The following is a 21159-nucleotide window of genomic DNA, read 5'->3' on the forward strand; positions in this document are numbered from 1 at the left end:
TTAGCAAGCTCCCCTCTTCCTGAAGGCTCCAGAGCATCTCTGTGACAACCCCCATTACTGGGGGGATGGAAAGCTGGGAGGGCAATAGCTGGCATCAGAGCCATGGCATCTCATGACCCCACAGAAGTGCTGGAAGAGGATAAGATTGAGCCTTGCAAGACTTTATGAGGGCCTTAAGGTACCAGCTGCAGCTGCCCAGCCCCCTGCGATCCCCAGAATGAAGTGAGCTGTAGCTCATAAAAGCTTATGCTCAAATAAATTTATTAGTCTCTAAGGTGCCACAAATCCTCCTTTCCTTTTTGTGGATACAGACTAACATGGCTGCTACTCTGAAACCAGAACGACCAGTGTCAGTTCAGGGCTGCCCCAGCCACTCTGGCCTGGGCTCGTAGGCAGGATTTCACTCACCAGGGTGAAAGACAGCAGACTGAGCAGTGTGAGTACAGACACCTGACCATGGCCTAAAGCTCCATGGTACCACACCTGGTCTGAAGGGTGCAGGGTTAGTGGATACAGTCTGATGATTGCTGGCATTTCAGCCATACCTGGGAAAGAGTAGCCTGAAAAGGCAGCAGCTTGCAAGATTGGGACCATGCAGGGCTGCTTTCTTAATCGCTGCCTGCAGGATGCCTCTAGGAGGCAGGCAGTTTCTCTGCAGGATCCACCAGCCAGTCCTTGTCATCCCTGGTGGGACCTATTTCACATGTGACCTGAATGTCCCTCAGCTTCACAGGACCTGAGTTATTGGTCCAAACTCAAAGAAGGTATTGTACCCTGAGACCCAGCCCAGCACGCCACTGGGTGCCACTTTTTCTCAGCAGGGTGGCAGAAGATTCACATTCAGTTTCTACCTATCACTCTGGGGAGGCTCTCAGTGGACTTCAGATGTAGCTGGTCAATGTAGGTTAAAAATCACAACTAGACTGGGCACCTGACTCCTGTCATAGCATATACTTCCCTCCTTGCATCTTCCTCCCCCAAATCCTGCTGAGGACCACAGCTCCTTCAGCATGGGGAAGGGGACCACCCCCACCAATAGAGTAATTGAGTCAGAGTTCAAGGCCAGAAGGGGTCACCAGATCATCAAGCCTGACCTGTGAGCTCCAGGCCATCATCACCAGCCTAACTGGATGTGCTCCACTTTCTCCTTCCCCACTAGCTTGGGTCTCCCTCCCTCCCCACACATACGCGCACCACAACACGGTGCTTAACTAACCAAGAACCAGTTCATAAATGACACCAAGTCCCAACCCCTTGTGCAGGACTGCCAGAAGCCTGTATTTGCCAAGAATCTTCCTTTTACAAGGAACCACCCCAGAAATGCAACTTGGAAGGGGCCAATCAGGTCCCACTTAGTCCATCAGGATTGGTCCCAACAAGATGTTGTCTAGGAATTTGTCCCTAGTCTAGTTTTAGGTGTCTTCAGGGCTGGGGTTTCCCCTACTTCCCCTGGGAGATTGTTCTGCAGATCTCACCTCTGCGTGGTCCTCTCCATAGGGAAGTCTACAACTAGCCTGCTGCCATACCTCGCTTGAGAGCTACCTCCAGCTCTGCCAACGCTCCTCTAATCCACCCCACAGCTCGTGTTAGCTGCTTTTGCCAGAGAGCTGCCTCAGGGAGGGATCAGAAGAGACACACTTGAGGGAGGAGTTTCAGAGAGCCTCAAAAAGGTTTTTAGGTTACCTGGTATTTTGCATGGCCCTTCTAAATTTGATGAGGTCTCTTGCACCCATTGTAACAGCAGGGTTCCAGCCCTAGCCAAAGGCTCTGAGCAGCAGTCAGGAGAGGATTTTGACTAGGACCAGGCGTGGAAGAGATGTAGGAATCTGTATGCGGTTTCGAATGGCGCAGGCTGCGCCTATGGACTCCACAGCAGTCACAGCCCCGGGGGGAGGGGGAGAGAGGGACACCTCTGCTCCCATCGGCGGCAACTCCATCTACAGAAAGTTCCATACATTATAAAAAGCTGTCGCCAAAAACTTAATTTCCCAACCAAAAAAAACCCAACCCAGTAAGGTTGTAAAGGAACCATGCAGCTGCCCTCTGGCAATGAAATCATTAAGCACTTGAAAGCCAAAGAACATGGAGATATGTTTAAAAGATTTGAATAGCACGATTTTAGAACACTGTAGTCCAAAAAAACAGAACCCAGCTGTTTTGGGAATTCTATAAAGTACAGTCACCAACCTTAACTGTGTCCCCAACCACTATCTACTTCTCAACTATGGACCACAGACCATCACCACGCTGCAGAAAACAGCCACTACACTGCCAACCCCAATGCTGGCAGTATGAGACATTACCCCCCATTACCCTACACATTATCTATCCAATATCCTGTCCTCATCCACCACAAAGAGCTCTGCCCCAGTCATCCTCCTAAAAAGACCCAAGGCCCCCCCAACAATCCAGATCCAAGCCACGGCCAACTTTCCCTACATTCATCATGGACATACAGGCCACCATCCCTTGATACAGAGGGCTAGACCATCAATAGAAGTCTGTATTACTGTAAAGCGAGCACTCAACAGAGAAGACAGCTAACAGTGGGTAGGTGGCCAGGGGTGGGTAACAGAAGGCCAAGGGGACAGTTTGTGTTGACATGTGCACCTCAGTGATTATTTCCAGACTCGAGCATTTAGGGTTTCATTCTAAACCTCTGACTTTCCTACTTCTGATTATTTTAACCTTAACTTAGGCCTACCCAGAATGGCGCAGTTTCCACCGGCCCCTAAGCACCATGATGTTCAGATCCTCTTGGATAGCAAGGACTGATGTACAGCCTGAACCACAGTCTGCTGGAGAGCACTCAAAACTTTGCTTCTGTCCCTTTTGAAAAGTGGATCTCAAAGCAACCCACAGGCACTGATCTGACCTCCTAGGGTGGGGGGCAGTATTCCTTACACTTCACAGGGCATGGGACTGGCCTGCTGAGGTCAATGGTGCTGCCTATGGGCAGTGCTGGAAGGTGGTGCTTTTAACTACACCCTGAATGCTATCCTGGCTGAGAGGCAGAGATCCACAACTCCCAAACAGGTGTCCCCTTAAAGGGTCAGAAACCCCTGAAATCTCCCCTACCTGGAGAGGGGATAGCCAGAGAGAAGCCATGGCCGAGCAGTTGCTTTCAGTCCCACCCACTGCTGCAGGGCAGGGAGCTGCGGGCTGGGCTGGAGGCATAGTTTAGAAGCACAGACTGCAGTCTTGGCTGGGGGTGGGTGTAGCTGGCCTAGTGTCCTTGGCAGCCTCCTATATGTCTGACCATTAAATGCTGGTGCTGGTTCTGAGGACTCAGCGCCTCTGAAAATCAGATCACAAGCAAGGTCAAGAATCCAGAAGTCCAGAGTCCCAAACCCTAGATCCCCATTTACAGCACCAATACCACCATGGCCCCAGAGAGAGAATCTTATGCAATGCAGGTTCCGTAAAACAGCTCACACCCCATTTATTATTTAAAATATTTTGTTACAAAAGGAGAAAAAAAAAAGAAAACATAGAATGCAGTATAAAAGATTGACAACGTCATCAAGTTTATTACACAATTTCCAACCTATCAGAAAGAGACAAAAATCAAATCACCGAGAACTGGGGGAGGGGAATTGGGGCGTTGCTTTTTATTTTATTTTTTATCATCCCCCCTCCCCCCACTATTCTGAAATAAACTAAAAATTTGTGTCATTACGTAAAAAAAACAGAACGCTCTCCTGTCAAAGGGTTTTCTGGTATTTTACACTTTTTTTTTTTTTAATGTCACCTCACTTTAAGTTTCCGTATTTTTTCATTTTCTTTTAAAAAAAGACATCCAGAGCTGGCCTTTGCTCACCGATCACAGTTCTTACGGAGGTGTCACTTCACTTCACCAACCTCCAGGTAGGCTGTGCACTCTCGGCCCCTGCCACCCTCTCTGATGTGCCCAACTGGAGCACGAGACCCCCTGCTGGGGGGATGGTGCCCAGGTTTTGCCCAGCTGTGTCTACAACTTGCCAGGAGGGCCACACTGAATGGCATGAAATGCAGCAGGTGATTGCTGACCTCAGTCTTACATAAAGGTGCAGGCTCTGGAGACTACAGGTCCCAGCATGCAACGTGTTATAGCTTGAGCTAAGTGACTGGAGAATTGCATGCTGGGATGTGTAGTCTCCACAGGCTGCTGCTCAGACGCCACTGTGGTGTGACACATGCAGGCTGCTCTCTGGCCACCTGTACCCTACAGCATCCTCTGCTCGAGGGAACATGGCTCCTTCCACACCACCTACTCCACCAGCCTTCGAGAAGCACCAGCTGAAGGCTGTGGTGGAAATGGTGGTTATGTTTCCCCCTGGCCTTTCAGGCATCGCACTGTTGGACACAATCAGCCCATGTGCTAGAACAGGCACCAAGGCTCCTTAGCTAGATGTAGACCAACTCTCAGCCGCCCCAAACCCTTTGCTCACCATCACACACTGTAGAGCAATAGCAAGCAGCGGTGCTGTCTAAAGAAACCCCCCATGCAGCGCTCGAATGGGAGCTCCCATTCCTAGAGTGTTTATGAAGGGGCGGGATTCCCTACCAGAGTTCTCCATCCCTGGAATCAATGCACCTCCCACCACACAAAAAAGCTAAGCAGCTCACAAGGTTATCAGTGGTTGGGCTCATCCAGCCAGCCCCCAGCCCACCCCATCTCCATCCACCGATATCACAACTCTCAGCCCATGCCACTTCCTCTAAAACAAGGAAGGCAGCCTCTCTGGGAGGAGGCTGGCTCTGGAGAAACAGGTGGCTGGGGCTTGCAGTAGGGAAAAACGTGAACTGGAACAGTTATTGCATGAGATCAGCATGGAGAGCCAGAGGTGTTGAGTCCAGCCGAGAGGGGCCACCTCTGTTCTGGACAAGCCCCCTAGATGAGCCAGGGCAGAACGCAGAGGACTCAGAGGTGCCTACAGGAATGGGAACGGGGAACAGAAAGAGGTGATGGGAGGCAGCAGCCAGCCTGCTCTCCATGAGGCAGGAGGAAGAGGAAATGCTGTTATCTAAGCTGAGTATAATGGGCCAGACAAGCCAGGCCTGGAACTGGTTGGGAGAAGGGATCGCACTCCTCAGGAGAGCTCCCCCACACAGGACGAGAAGACAGCGCACCATGGGAGGGCATGGATACTGGCCCCAGTGAGCCAAGCAGGCCAGGCAGCAGACACCACGCAGAGATATCTGCATCCCCACCTCCAACCCTCCCCAGCACACACAAGGGTGATGGATTCCCTTCCAGCTGTCCCCAGAAGGGCCACGGAGAGGAAGGAGCTCACAAGCTTCCATGGAAAAGCACCATTTCTCTTTGGGTCCAAGTATCCGTGGACTGGAGCACTCCCTGCTCACAGTGGCCCCGATGCTATCCCTCCCTAACTCCACGTCTTCCAGCATTTCCCCAGGAAGCAGCAGCAGCGAGTGTGGGTCCCGAGGTCACCATGTGCCAGCTGGAGTCCCGCAGGCGACGTGGCTTTCCCTGGGTGCCTGGAAGGAGCTGGGGGCAGTGGGGAAGAGAGGGGTGGAGCGGCCTCCGTCCTTCAGTCCTGATCGAGGTGAGGAGATACAAGTCCATTAAAAACACTTACTGCCAACCAAACTCCTGGAAGGGACAGAACAAGACAACAGGTCACACAGTCTCCCTGCTGCACTGACCAGGCACTGAGTTGCCACTGATGACAACTGCTCAGCAAGGATCTGCTTGGGGCCCAGTCAGCCTCCCCCATTGGAGGCAAAGGCCCCCCACGGACCTGCCTTTTAACATTTGTCTTCGTGCAAGTTTGGTGTTGACAGGATCAAGGTGCAGCATCCATGGCCTTGGAGAGGGAAGTCCTCCACCCCCAGGGCAGGCTCCACCAGATGAGGTGCCTTGCCCCTGCCCCGTGGCCACCTGTAGGAGCGAGAGAGGCACTCCATCTCCACAGCCCCATTCTGGCCTCAGCTGAACAGCTGGGAATGCCAAGGAAGCTAATTCATGTCTAACAGATCTTGGGCTCTCCAGCGAGGACTTTTGTGCACTAGGAACCGGACTGAGATCAGCCAAACCTGCACAGGTCAAATCGCCAGAAGGTCATGACCAACCCAGGCTAGATTGGAACCAGTGACCGAGAGGGGAGTCATTTCACCTGGAATATTTAATGTACATTCCGGAATAAATCCTGCAAACCACACGGGTTCTGCTGAGAGGGGACTTACCCCAGGCAGTTCTCTATACCAAAGGATGTGCTAATTAGACCAGGTTACACAGGGCATTTCTAGAATGTCTTTCAGCCGAGGATCTGAGCGCTTCACAAGGGTAATGGGTTAAGTCAGAAGTACGTGGCAGGTAGGCAAATATTACGGCCATTGGAGGGGGGCAGGGGGGACTGAGGCACAGAAAAGAGAAGTAAATTGCCAAAATTCACTGTTAATCAGTGGCAAAAAAAGCTTGGCTCCATTCCCAACTCCCCCTTTCTTTGCTTTAACCACCAGGCCCCCAGCATGCCTGGACAGTGCTCACATTGGAAACATTTTGGGGTGGGGGATGAACGTTTAAAAGCATAAGGCAATCATGGGTTTGAAACCCAGGGCTCCCCTGGAGACCAATGTTTTGATCTGGGTAAGAAACTCAGCAGCTGGCCCAGTTGCAGTGGGGGGCCTCCTGGTCTTACCCTAGTACAAATCAGTAGTGTGTCGGGGTGTGGCAGTGCTCAGAGGAGAAGGCACTCCAGCAGTAGGCAGATCATTTAAGAGGCACCAGCCCATTGCCAAATAAAATCCTCACAGCTGCACAAAGAACGCAGAGTACTCCCCCTGCAACAGACTAAGAATACCACCATCCTATGTCTCACCCAGAGGCAGCCCAACCAATGCATCGAGTCCTGCGGGGAGAACTTTCCCACACAGAAGGAACGGGACCAAAACACCGGGGCTCTCGAGCGGATACTGGAGGCTGGTCTGTAGTTCTAACGCTGCCCACTTCAGTACGGCTAGAGGTAGGGGAGGCAGCAGAAATCCTGGCATTAGCCCAGCTGCCCAGGCAGGATTGGGAGAGCTCCCAGGGGATGCTATGTTTGCAGGGTTGATGCTTTGTAATTTCTGAGTCAGCTTGTTCCTTAGTGGCGGCCTCTCTCAGAGGGGAGCAGGGGCAGCGTATGGGTCACGCGGCTGGGCTTTAGTCAAGACCTTCAAAGGCAAATCTAGTGGGTAGCTGTTTTTAATTCTTTAGGACTAAGTGCTGTACAAAAGCCCCGACAGAAAGCAGGAGAGGCTGTACATCTGGGTAGACACGGGGGAAACTGCAGTGCCCTCCATTCCCCCCACCCACCAAGTGATTCTGAAATAGTGGACTGAAAGGAGCACATGGCCTGAAGCTGGCAGCCCTGACACATCAGCCCTAATTTAAAAGGTTGCGTGGCCCTCTCCAGTAGAGCTATAATAGAACCAGAGAGCAGCAGGGTTAGAAGGGACCGCAAGGGTGATCTAGTTCTAGTCTGACCCTCTGCTAAGATGCAGGATTTGTTGTGTCTAAGCCATCCAAGACAGGTGGCTATCCAGCTTCTTTCGAAAACCTCCAGTGAAGGAGCTTCCACAACCTCACTAGACAGTCTGTTCCATTGCCCTACTGTTCTTAGAATTAGGAAGCAGATTTAATCTAAATCTGCAGTGCCATAGCTTGAACCCATTGCCTCTTGTCCTGTCCTCTGTAGCGAGAGAGAATAACTTTTCTTCATCTTTTTTATGGCAGCCTTTCAAGTATTTGAAGACCACTATCATGTCCCCCCCACTACTAGGGGGAGATGGGGGGGACACACATGCTATTGACACTTCCATCCTAAAAATCCAACAAACAACTTCTCCCCAGCCAAGCCACCCACAAACAGCAGAGCTCAATGTCCAATAGTTCTGAAGATGGTTAACAGGAAGTGAGGACATTGCAGGGTGCTGTAATCAGCCAGTGTGGGACTCTGGCAGGCTAACCCCAGAAAGGAATTCCATAGCTGGAGGATACCTGACCAAGGAAAGCCCAGTCCTCACACTGAACCTAGAAAGGAGGACAGAGTACAAAGGGCAAGGAGCTCACTCTCTACTGTTCAGTGCAGGCAATGTGGGTTCACAGCCTACTACAGTTCAATCACGTGAAGGAGACACAGGAAGGAGAGGAACGGGGCTGGAAATGACTCTGCTGATGCATATGAATAAGTAGCAGCACCAAGCTGGTTGCAGTTTCAATGGAAAACCACCAATGAGGGACTTCAGTGCTGGTTATTGAGCAGCCATCAGAGGAGATATGGGAACATTCCCTTCTCTTCTCCCTTGGGGCTTTCCCTCCTGGAACACATGCTGCAGGCAATGAAAGATCATTTGTTGCTTGAGAACAGGAGGGTGGCCACTGTGTAGTTACAACACTAACTGGAGGGGCTGCCATGTTAGCCATGGAGAGTCAATTGCTAAAAGCCAGGGGAAATAGACTACGTAATGTTCAGTCTGCACCCCCAGGAGTTTGCCACGTCCCTCTAGGGGAAGGGGTGTCCCACTGGCAGCAGGTAGATGGCCCTGCGGAACAAGGGGGGTAAAAGGAGCAGGGCCTTGGGCCAGCTCACCTTTCTCAGTGGTGCCGGTCCCTTTCTCTGTCCCTGTCCCGATGTCTCTCATGCTCCCGGTTCCTTTCTTGGAAATAGTCCTCGTGCCGATCCTCATTATGGAGTGGGTCCCGGTGCCTCCTGCTGCTCTCGCGGGACCGACTGGGCGACCTCTCCCGAGACCGGTGTCTTTTTCTGGAAGACAAGGCCAGGCGCTAAGTGTCTCCCAGACCGTGCTCCCCTCCAGATTTTCAAACAAAGGGGCTGCTGCCTCCCACTCAGGTCTCCCCAAAGGGTAGTGAGCTGTGCCCCTCCCCAATCTCCACCAGAGGCCCAAGATGAGAACAAGGAGTTCTCCCCTCCTGCTCTGGTTGGCAAGGATTTACCTGGAGGAGCTGCTGCTGGCACCCATGCTGTAGGACTTGGCTTCGATCCCATGAAGACAATCCTTGAGGGAGGAGATGAGGACGCGGCACCGCTCGTCGTTGGCTACACGGGACTGTTTGATAACGGCGATGGCCGTGAGCAGGGTCTCTATGGCATCACTGTAATCCCCTGCAGGAGATGAGAAGAGGGGTGAGGAAAGAGACCGGGCAGAGGATGGAGGGCAACAGGTGGCAGGGGGCTGCTGTTACCTGCGCTGGCTCCGGACACCGCTTTGGAAATGGCACTGCTGGAAATCGCTCGGTTCCTGTTCATAATCTCCTCAAACTCGGCTTCGCTTACCGGGGGTGGCAGTGGGCCCAGCTCTCGACTGCACAGAACAGAGCACGCGCCTATCAGCTGGGCATGGGGAGAAAGCTCCCACCCACTGGGACTGACCCAAAAGGCACTAAGGGTCAATGCCCACCTGGCAGAGCTTCCCGGGGCACCCACTTGGCATCCCATAGCAACACCTTTTGCCCTCTTGGGGCCCAGTAGGCCAGATCTGGCTGACACACAGTTATGACGGTGCTGCTGTCTCCTGCCCCCCACAAGTCCAGCAGAGGCTGGAGCTGCTCTCACCTGCTGTGGTTATATGCTGCAGAGGCCTTGTAGGTGTCCAGCGGGGGGGCCAGTGTTGCATTTGGTGGGGGGAAGAAGGCCGGGTTAAGGTGCAGGGCAGGAGGGACCGCCCCTGGAGGTGGCACGGCCAGGTGGGGGGGCAGTCGAGGAGGAGGGGGCATTAGATGCTGGTAGTGGATTCCTGGCGGGGGAGGTGGCACTCCAAAGCTGGAGGAGAGTGGTGGCGGGGGAGGCATCGGGGGAGGGGGCAGGGCCATGAGGGGCATGGCAGCAGGGGGGCGGTTAAAGAAAGGCAGCACGGAAGGGGGCTTCTCCACACGAGGGGGCGGCACGGCATTCTCTGTCGGCGTGGCTCGGCCATCCATCGAATCCCAGGAGTCCCGGGAGTGAGCCCTCGGCGGCACCCCTGTTAGCCAGCAAAGATGAGGAACGGCCTGTGAGCACAGGGGTGACTTTATCCATAGGAAAGCCACCTGAAGGGAGTTAGCTGGTGCGGCAGCCCCTCCATAAGCCCAGGGAAGAGAGAAGGAGGCGGGGCATGGAATGACCCAGTGACCGAGGGAGGGACATATCTTCCCCTCGACCCTGCACTAGCCCCTACCACACCTCCCCGCCTTGAGATCGGGGCACCTGTCTCCCACAGCCACACGCCTGATTTCAGCGGAGCCTGAGGTACCAAGAGAAAGATCCAGCCAGCCAAACGTAGCCTCCACTTCCACAGGCCTCAGCCAGGGCATGATTGCTCTCCACCAAGACATCAGGAAAGCTTCCAAGGCAGTGCCCCGGTGGTGATCACAGGGGATGGAAGTTGCAATGCAAATTGATTACCCGGGCAGAAGCCAAAAGCCTTGACAAATTGCAAGAGGCCGCAGTGGAGAGGTCACCGAGCACTGCATGAGTGAGAGCTTGCCTGTTTGTTGGTTAATACAACTGGTTTGGGCCTGCACAGCGGCAGAAACTGAAATCCTGCCAATACTTTAAGTGACCCTGACCCACAGAGCCTGCAATCCCCAAGGGGAGTGGATCTGGAAAGGGCTAACGGGATTATAAGGTGAACAAACAGAGGGACACAGCTTGGATCCAAAACTCTCATGGCTACCAAGTATTGGAGAGCAAGTAACCAGATGAGGACCATGAGGGAGTCTGAGGGGGTTAGATCTGCAGCAGACATGCAGATGTTGCTCATCTGCAGCTGTGGGGACAGACAGGACCTGAGGCTATGTCTGAAGAGCTTTGGGAACAAGCTAAGGGAGATTACTACTACCAGGAAACTTTCCCTTCTCTATCCCCTTTCAGCCCAGAATCAAAGGGCTGGAGACACACTGAGGCCTTGCCTGCCCTGGTGAGTGGTCCTGTAACAGCCACTGATACAAACCCCCTAGTGTACATGGTAAACTGCTATGAGCTGGCCCCGTTTCATCCAAGTAGAAGTTCCATTCATACCAGGTGTTGGTCAGCTCCATCAGGGTGAGCACAGCTGCACCAATGGCTATAGCCAGGGCAATTCCCCAGTGCAGACAAAGCCAACAGCCTCACAACAGCCCTGTGAGGTAAGGGACAGAACAGAAGGAGCCTCTCATCTGCCACTGAAATGCAGCCACCTCCATGGCAGAAGGTGATAGCGGTCTGACAGAGCAGAGCACTTCTCTTTGACAATTCAGGGTGGGCAATGGAAATTTGGTGTTCCACTGCAACTGCCTGGGGCGCGTGAAGGCTGCAGGACAGTCACCCAGTTGGAATTTGTCCAGGGCACTGGAAGGCAGTAATTCTCCTCTTACGAACTGTGCCATGGGATTGACAATGACCACCGGTGGCCAGTTTCATCATGTGTGTCCCTGGAAAGATGGCACCTCCAGCTGCACAGCGCCCCCTAGCTGGGGCGGGGCTGGGACATTGGGCCAGGCCATCAGACTGAGGAAAAAGGCCATTGTACAAGGCCCATGGTGAGGCCCCAGCTGGAGTACTGCGTCCAGTGTTGGGCACCTTACCTCCGCAGGGATGTACAAATTCTGGAGAAGGTCCAGAGAAGAGCTACTAATAGATATGGAGGGTCTTAGCTATGATGATAGGCTGAAGAGCTTAAGCCCATTCAGTTTGGAGAGGAGGAGGAGGAGGAGGCTACGAGGGATCTTCGCAGTCTATGAGCACCTAAAATGGGATCATAAAGACTCGGGTCAGGATCTGGTCAGACTCGGCAGCAACAGGAAAAACACGCAGAGACTCCTGGGAATTCAGCCCCCACCCCAGGGTTTTGGTTGGTTCAGGCCGCTGAAGCTCTGCTCAGGATCTCTAGGGCCCAATGGGAATCTCCCCTTCCTCATGCACCCTGCGCCTCGCCCTGGTGGCAGGCCTGTCCCACTTACGTTTCCGAGCCTGTGCCTCAAACTGCGACAGGTTCTGCCGGGTGGCCAGTCTCACCTCCACCTTATCCCCGTTAAGGATCTTGCCAGGCAGCAGCTCCAAGAGCTTGTGGACTGAGTTCTCAGAGGCAACTACCACCTCTGCATACCTGGGGGGGGGGAGCCAGAGACAAGCAGATGATGGCAGACCAGTATCCCATCACATCAAGGGACCAAGCCTGCCCTCCTCCCCCGACCACAATCTATGGGGACAACCCAATGAGCAACCATGGATGCTTCAATGTACACCTCTTCCCATGGCCCAGGCAGCATAGAGAGCAGCAATCCTCACCTCTCGCTATGGACGTCCATCTGCAGCTGAACCCAACCCACCACTGCAGGGTAACCGGCATTCCTACGTGCCTCCCATCAGCTCCCCATCACCTCTTCGCTACCTCGCCCTCTGTGCTTCAACACACTAGCTCCAGTCACACAAGCACCTTTCAAGCCTCCACACAGCTCCACAAGAAGGCTTCCTGACACCCTGCCCACGGGGAACAGGAAGGACGATCATGGTGACAAACCCATAGGAGAAGAGGTCCAGGGTCTCCCCCAACAGTGTTCACTCTTTGGACTGCCCACCGCCGGAAGATCCTGGGAATTCTCCCTCTGCGGACTGGCCCATTGCCGGAAGGCCTTGGGTCCCCCCCCCAGAGCTCTCACCCTTTGGATTGGCCATTGGCTCGGTTCTCTGCGAATTTCAGCTCCACCACATCGTAGACCCCCACTGAGCGAATAATCTGGATCAGCTGCTGGTCAGTCGTCCACTGAGTGAGAACAGGTGGAAGAGGACAGGGTTAGCAGCTGAGGCCCTATGGCAGGATCTCTGGGCCACACACTCTTGTTCCAGGGCTAGCATTATCAATCATTCACCACCACCAAGACTCGCCCTGCTCAATCTCCCCCTAGAATCTTTAGCATAGGCTCCAGTTTCTGATGCCACAAATGCTTTCAGTGGGAAGGCGATACAGCCCAGTCTAGTAACCCTCCGTCTTGGAGCCACCAATCCCCAGGGAGGCAGCTGTAAATGACAGTCGTAAGATCTGGGGAAAGGCACCAGGGAGAGCTGTGGTGATTGAAGGGCTCTGTCTACAGAGTTTGAGCAGCAGGGCAAGATTCCCCCACGAGCCACTCCAACCAACAGGCCTGGACCAAAAAGGATCACAGGGGTTGTGGGGCAGAGCTCAATCTCCAGGCCCATTCAGTCCTTGGCTTCTCTCAGGGACTACCAACAAAGGGGACAATTAGTCCCAACTGTGTCAGTGGCTTGTGTAGTGGGGACATCTGTTCTTCAGAGAGCCATCACCTCATATCATATAAGCCAGCCCATGGCCACAAGAGCACATAAGCTGGTGCAGAGCCATCATTCTCCCACTGCACTAGCTCCGAAGCTAGAAAGGCTCTATATCTCAGTCCCATGCAGAGCACACCATGAGATCACCATTGGCCACAGATGGTCCAGGTCTCTGTTCTACCACACCTCACTAACTGTTTGATAGCACAGCCCTTGCAAGCCCAGGATGGGGCACTGGTTCAGTATTGACACAAAGGGAAGAGAGCCCCCTACACCACATCCCTTTCTACAGAACATGGGTTTCCTTACAGGACCCCCATCCATGTACAGACCAACCTTGATTTCACTTCACTTGACAGTTACGATTGCAGCCCAGACTGCAAGCACTGAAGACACTGCATCTGTCCCCAGTAAGTGGAGGACAGTCATACTAGGCCATATGCTTCCAGCAGGCATCAGTGATCCGACTCACCCAGGAGAAGCTGCCCACATACACGGCAGCCCGTTTGTTGCGCAGGCCACTGTAGGTGTACAGGATGGCAGGTGATTTGCTGTTTGGCTTGGGGGATTGCTCCTGGCGGATCTCGGTCGGTGCCTCCGAGCTGCTGGTGCGGCTTTCAGGTGGCTGTGAGCTTGCTGCTAGCACGTCATCATACAGATCCATCTGGTCAGCATTACTGAATTCGGAGTCCTAGGACACACAAGAGATCAGTGAGCATTTCTGTGACAAGCCCACAGGGCCAGTTTACCAGCTCGGCAACAATCAATCACTAGCCAGTCACGTCAAGGGAAAGGCTCCAGCAGACTAGAGGTTTGCCCTGTCCAGTGCTTCTGATCTGCTGGGAAACAGCCCGTGCTAAGAGATTAAACACCAAGGACAAAACAATCCTGAGAAGGAATCATTCTCTCCTGCCCTGACTGAGTTTCACTAGAACACCCACTCTCAGAAGCCAAAGGGAAGGAATGTTACTGGGCTGAGGTACCATGTAACAGGGACACTCCTGGTTCTTCAGCCTCTCTGTGTCTTCCATATCCTAAATTTGAATGATTACCTTGGGTATAACATTTTTCCTGCCTGGTTCAGACTTTAAGTGGCTTTGGCAAGGACTCGTTTCTCTATGTGTCTGCAAAGCTCCTGCCATAAATTTCAAACAATAAAGGAGTTCAATGACAGAGAGGACTTTTCTCATTGCCACCAACTCTCCCTGAGAACCTCAAATCCAGATTGTTTCTCACTAGCCCCACCTCCTCTGCCGTGGAACAGAGACCACGATTTGGCCAACGCAGGAGGCACAGTGGAACGTGGCTCACTCTCCTGTAGCTGTGTGGGCTCTGCAGCCTCATGGGAGCAGCATGTGTGTCAATGCGCAGATGTGACTCATTTGGGGTCACAAAAAGGACAACAGTTTAGGACAGGAAGTGAAGAACGCTGCATCCAAATGAAACTATGGGGAGAACTTCCAAACGCAGAATGGAATCTGGCTAGGGCTCCTCTTCTGATCACGAGTGGCCAGGGCCTCCGTTTTACATCCGATCCCAGGGGCACTGATTCAGCACTCAGAGGAAAGAGCACCGCCTACTGCAGCATCTGGGCTTTCCTCTGCAGTCTCCTGGCCCGGTTTAACTTAGGAGACCTGAACCCAAGGTAGCATGAGGCTTTTGAGGAAGCAGTGCAATTAAGTGGGGGGCAATTTCCTCCTACTGCTCTTATTAGACTGTAAAGCATTAGAGCCCTTAGCTTATCATTTTATCCCAGTTACTGTTACAACAAATGCTACGGTCCTTTCAAAACTCTTATAAAGCTATTTGCTTTTCTGACACCCCACAGCAGCAAGTGACACAGGTTAATTATGCATTAGCAGCCATTTCATATGCTTGAAGTTAATTATCTTAATTCATCAAGTGCACTCTTGTTCTTGCACTGAGACAATATAAGCAGGAGCGTAAATCCAGGATAGGCCAGAGACATGAGATCAGGAGGACAATTCCTTCAAGAAAGAGAGCCATTTTAAAGCTATTACACACATCTAAGGAGATGCTCCTGCTCCTAATGAAATCAAGGATAAAACGGCCAATGAGTTCAGCTGGGCGGGATCTGACTTGATGCATCATTTCCAGGCTACAGTTCCTGGAAGTCCAGGAAGATACATACCTTAGTCCAGGGGATGGAATAGATGATCCCTAGTGCCTGGACCAGTCCAACTCTCCAAGGAGGGGTGACCATCCTCCTGCCTTGGAACACTAACCCCACATTCCTATAGAAAGAAGTCTCCACAGTGGGACCTTTTTGGATACTTGGTCTAAAACTGGTCTAAAAATGCCCTCTTTCAATCTCCTTCCATTAGTCCTAGCTAGACCGTCTACCACTAATTCATCTTCAGATCCATGGCTCCTTGCAAACGGTTCTGCCTCCCCATAGCCATCATTTAGGCAAGGTTCAAACATTTTTTAATCTTTCCTCACAAGTCAATCTCCCCAGCTCCTGGGCTTTTCTCCTGCCCTTTTCTGAACTCCTCCTCCCCCAATATATTGCCCGTTTTTCTATAACAAAGTGCCCAGAACTGAACTTTGTAGCTGGCATTCCACCACTGGAGTTGTACAGAGATTGTCTCCCTGCTTTGTAATGGGCTGTGTTTGTAAATGCAGTGCTGCAACCACTGCTGGAACTGTGTCCAGTTCTGGCACTCACAGTTCAAGAGGAAGTTGATAAATTGGAGATGCTTCAGAGAAGAGCCACGAGAGTGATTAAAGAATTAGAAAACATGCCTTATAGTGACAGACTCAAGGAGCTCAATCTGCTTAGTTTAACAAAGAGAAGGTTAAGGGATGACTTGATCACAGATTCTATAAGCATCTACATCAGGAATGACTACTGGCAAGTAAATCGAGATTCAGCTCTAGAAAGGACTTTGAATGCAATCCACTGATTGGATCATCAGTACCCGCACTATTAACCAGGTAATCCTGTGGCACGCAATGAGAATGCTGATCCATTGCTGCCGCAAACCGCTTTGGCAAGCTCCACATTTGATAAGAAGAGTAGTGACACGAGGAACAAATATTTAATAATGGGCTCTTCAGTCTAGCAGAGAAAGGCACAACGTGATCCACTGTCTGGAAGCTGAATCTAGATAAATTCAGACTAGAAACAAGCCATAGATTTTTAACAGAGTAATTAACCACTGGAACAATTTACCAAGGATTGTGGTGGATTCTCCATCACTGAAAATTTTTAAATCAAGGTTGGATGTTTTCTGAAAGATCAGCTCTAGGAATTATTTTGGGGAAGTTCTCTGGCCTGTGTTGTATACCTGGTCAGACTAGAACATCACAATGGTCCTTTCTGGACTTTGAATCAACAGCCAGAGCCCCACATTTGCTACAATTATTCAGTTGTGGAATCCACCACAGAACATGCTTTCTCCCCAGCTGACACAGAAATCCCCTACCTTTGCATTTATCCATGTCCAGCTGCCTTTTTACACTGCCTGTGTCTCCCCATCCTAGTCAAAACGCCTGCCCTCCAACCAGTCAATCATTAGCATACTTCCTAAAGTGAGGACTCAAGTCCCTTTCCTTTTTGGCTACTGTGTGATAACAGGAGGAGGATTGCAGCTAGCATCCCAAAGCAGAGCCCATCTTTAACCAGGTGCTACGGTGTGCCACGCAAACCCCAGTTAATAGAATGCTAAGGTGGCCTGGTTGCGCTTTCAACATCCGCCAGGAGACCAGAGCCAGGCCAAACTTGGTTTTTCTAAGGTAAAAAGCAATCAGAAAACCCTGACCTTTATAAAGGCACACCAAAGAGCAGGAGCTCAATGAAAGAAAACACCTCTGGAGATCAAACATCCTAAGGTCATCCCTGTGTCACTGCTCACCTCCCTCACAACACAATCCAAGCACAGGGCTGCAGGCTGGTTCTCAAATGCAGCATCCGGCAGGCAATTCTCTTCTACAACCTCAGACACATAGGTGTAGCATTTTGTCATTTGTTTTCATTGCCATCAAAGTTCAGTGTATCATTACTGACTTAGATCTACCTATGTTGTACGCAGTGCAGTTATAATCATGTTGGCCCCAGGATATTAGAGAGAGAAAGTGGGGGAGATATTATCTTTTCTTGGCACAGTTTCTGCTGGTGAGAGAGACAAGCTTTCGAGCAACCTCTTCTTTGAGGCTGGGAAACGTAATCAGTGTCACAGATAAATACAAGGTAGAGCAGATTGTTCAGCATAAGTAGTTAACATGTATTTCAAGGGACTATTCAAGGTGAAGTAGCTTGTTAACATCCTGCCAGTAACAGGGAGGAAAGGAAAGGGCGTAGGGGTGGCAGGGGAGCAGCTGGAGTGTAGATAGTGGGTTACAGATTGTTGTAATAGGCCATAATAAGTCCAGTGTTTCTATTGAGCCCATGATTTTCAGTATCTAGCAAAGTTGTACATTTAAACTCCCAGGCTCATCTTTTGAAGGCGTTGTGCAGTTTTCCTTTCAGGAAGAGGATTGATATTTTGATCACCAGGGTAGTCCCTACATAGGACATACATTTTTGGGTGTGAAAAAAACAGCATCACCACCTTTCATGGCAGCTGAAGAAGTTTCTTAGCCACAAAACTGAACAGTCCTTGATAGGCCTTCAAATTCTTGCTCTAGGCTAGATTTAATTATGAGATATTTATGATATATATATAGATATATAAATATATTGCTCTATGCTATATTTAACCTGGGATATATGTGGAGTTCCACTTAATGTGTATTTTTCATACTTATAACTTGCCTGGAATCCTAAAGTACTAAGAGTATTTCTCAGTACTATAAACTGCTACCTTATTTATATTGCAGTAGTGCCTAGTAATTCCAGTCCTGGACCAGGACCCCATTGTGCGAGGCACAGTGCATATACAGAAAAAAAAACAGTTCCTGCCTCCAAAGATCTGACAATCAAAGTAATGAGTTGAGGCAGCTATGGCAATTTCCTGGAATAGCCTTGTGTACAAGTTCATATATTATTGTGGGCCCAGGGGGGTAATGTGATAGATAAGAGACCTGGGAGTTTAGACTATAGTGAAAATGTGCCAGACGCATATGGACTTTGGGGACAATAAGTGTGAAGTCGATTTCCTGGGGAATCCCTAGGGAGAGGTTAATGCAAATTCCCCATCTCCAGTTATGCAAAACCCCAGACTTTTGAAGCTCCACCCTGAACAGATTTCAGAGTAGTAGCTGTGTTAGTCTGTATCAGCAAAAACAACAAGGAGTCCTTGAGGCATCTTAAAGAGACTAACACATTTATTTGGGCATAAGCTTTTGTGGGCTAAAACCCACTTCACCAGATGCATGGAGTGGAAAATACAGTAGCAGGTATATATACACAGTACATGAAAAGATGGGCGTTCTAAGGTGCCACAAGGACTCCTCGTTGTTTTTACCCTGAACAGAGGGTCAGTGTCTGCTGATAACCCATTACAGCAGGCCAAGATCAAAGGGCTGAGCTGTATAAAGAAACAGCTGATCTGCCAGCATCCAGTTCTGGATTTTGAAGGACTAAAATCTATCAGAGTCCTGGGCGGGAGTTGGGGGTGCCCTCTGGTAAACTTCTGAGCAGTCATGTAAGGTTTTCTTATTGTTTTTTTAGATTCATAGATACTAAGGTCAGAAGGGACCATTCTGATCATCTAGTCCGACCTCCTGCACAGCGCAGGCCACAGAATGTCACCCACCCACTCCTATGAAAAACCTCACCCATGTCTGAGCTATTGAAGTCCTTAAATCATGGTTCAAATACTTCAAGGAGCAGAGAAGCCTCCCTCAAGTCAACCATGCCCCATACTACAGAGGAAGGCGAAAAACTTCCAGGGCCTCTCCAATCTGCCCTGGAGGAAAATTCCTTCCCGACCCCAAATATGGCAATCAGCTAAACCCTGAGCATATGGGCAAGATTCACCAGCCAGATACCCAGGAAAGAATTTTCTATAGTAACTCAGATCCCATCCATCTAATATCCCATCTCAGGGGATTTGGCCTATTTACCCTGAATATTTAAAGATCAATTACTTACCAAAATCCCATTATCCCATCATACCATCTCCTCCATAAACTTATCGAGTAGAATCTTAAAGCCAGATAGATCTTTTGCCCCCACTGCTTCCCTTGGAAGGCTATTCCAAAACTTCACTCCTCTGATGGTTAAAAACCTTCGTCTGATTTCAAGTCTAAACTTCCTGGTGGCCAGTTTATACCCATTTGTTCTTGTGTCCACATTGGTGCTGAGCTGAAATAATTCCTCTCCCTCTCCTGTATTTATCCCTCTGATATATTTATAGAGAGCAATCATATCTCCCCTCAACCTTCTTTTAGTTAGGCTAAACAAGCCCAGCTCCTTAAGTCTCCTTTCATAAGACAAGTTTTCCATTCCTCGGATCATCCTAGTAGCCGTTCTCTGTACCTGCTCCAGTTTGAATTCATCCTTTTTAAACATGGGAGACCAGAACTGCACACAGTATTCTAGGTGAGGTCTCACCAGTGCCTTGTATAACGGTACTAAAACCTCCTTATCCCTACTGGAAATGCCTCTCCTGATGCATCCCAAAACCGCATTAGCTTTTTTCACAGCCATATCACATTGGCAGCTCATAGTCATCCTATCATCAACCAATACTCCAAGGTCCTTCTCCTCTTCCGTTATTTCTAATTGATGCGTCCCCAACTTATAGCTAAAATTCTTGTTATTAATCCCTAAATGCATAACCTTACACTTCTCACTATTAAATTTCATCCTATTACTATTACTCCAGTTTACAAGGTAATCCAGATCCTCCTGTATAATATCCCGATCCTTCTCCGAATTGGCAATACCTCCCAGCTTTGTATCATCTGAAAACTTTATTAGCACACTCCCACTTTTTGTGCCAAGGTCAGTAATAAAAAGATTAAATAAGATTGGTCCCAAAACCGATCCCTGAGGAACTCCACTGGTAACCTCCCTCCAACCTGACAGTTCGCCTTTCAGTAGGACCCGTTGCAGTCTCCCCTTTAACCAATTCCTTATCCACCTTTTGATGTTCATATTGATCCCCATCTTCTCCAATTTAACTAATAATTCCCCATGTGGCACGGTATCAAATGCCTTACTGAAATCTAGGTAAATTAGATCCACTGCATTTCCTTTATCTAAAAAGTCTGTTACTTTTTCAAAAAAGGAGATTAGGTTGGTTTGGCACGATCTACCTTTTGTAAAACCATGTTGTATTTTGTCCCATTTACCATTGACTTCAATGTCCTTAACTAATTTCTCCTTCAAAATTTTTTCAAGGACCTTGCATACTACAGATGTCAAACTAACTGGCCTGTAGTTACCCGGATCACTTTTTTTTTCCTTTCTTAAAAATAGGAACTATATTAGCAATTCTCCAATCATTCGGTACTATTCCTGAGTTTACAGATGCATTAAAAATTCTTGCTAATGGGCTTGCAATTTCAGGTGCCAATTCCTTTAATATTCTTGGATGAAGATTATCTGGGCCCCCCGATTTAGTCCCATTAAGCTGTTTCAGTTTCGCTTCTACCTCTGATATGGTAATATCTACCTCTATATCCTCCTTCCCATTTGTCATGCTACCATTATCCCCAAGATCCTCTTTAGCCTTATTAAAGACTGAGGCAAAGTATTTGTTTAAATATTGGGCCATGCCTAGATTATCTTTAACCTCCGCTCCATCCTCAGTGTTAAGCGGCCCCACTTCTTCCTTCTTAGTTTTCTTCTTATTTATATGGCTATAGAACCTTTACTATTGGTTTTAATTCCCTTTGCAAGGTCCAACTCTACTCGACTTTTAGCCTCTCTCACTTTATCCCTACATCTTCTGACCTCAATTAGGTAGCTTTCCTTGCTGATCCCTCCCATCTT

General features: G+C 50.0%; 1 protein-coding gene across 8 annotated transcripts in view; it reads right to left on the reverse strand.

The window, feature by feature from the left end:
- The window catches only part of CPSF7 (cleavage and polyadenylation specific factor 7), a 29245-nt gene that overhangs the window by 741 nt on the left and 7345 nt on the right, over positions 1-21159 (reverse strand). For 3 of the 8 annotated variants that reach the window (XM_038405300.2, XM_038405303.2, XM_038405309.2), the window contains 8 exons: positions 13726-13944; positions 12623-12726; positions 11924-12069; positions 9561-9966; positions 9191-9309; positions 8942-9110; positions 8577-8750; positions 3418-5596 (listed from right to left, as the gene is read on the reverse strand). In XM_038405300.2, the coding sequence (XP_038261228.1) occupies positions 8582-8750; positions 8942-9110; positions 9191-9309; positions 9561-9966; positions 11924-12069; positions 12623-12726; positions 13726-13944 (1332 nt within the window). In that variant the 3' untranslated portion in view covers positions 3418-5596; positions 8577-8581. Of the gene's footprint in view, positions 1-3417; positions 8317-8576; positions 8751-8941; positions 9111-9190; positions 9310-9560; positions 9967-11923; positions 12070-12622; positions 12727-13725; positions 13945-21159 lie in introns of those variants that run through there. The other 5 variants (XM_038405301.2, XM_038405307.2, XM_038405302.2 and 2 more) reach the window with 3 other exon arrangements.

Source organism: Dermochelys coriacea, chromosome 6, assembly GCF_009764565.3.
Source record: "Dermochelys coriacea isolate rDerCor1 chromosome 6, rDerCor1.pri.v4, whole genome shotgun sequence".
NCBI classification, from domain to species: Eukaryota; Metazoa; Chordata; order Testudines; family Dermochelyidae; genus Dermochelys; species Dermochelys coriacea.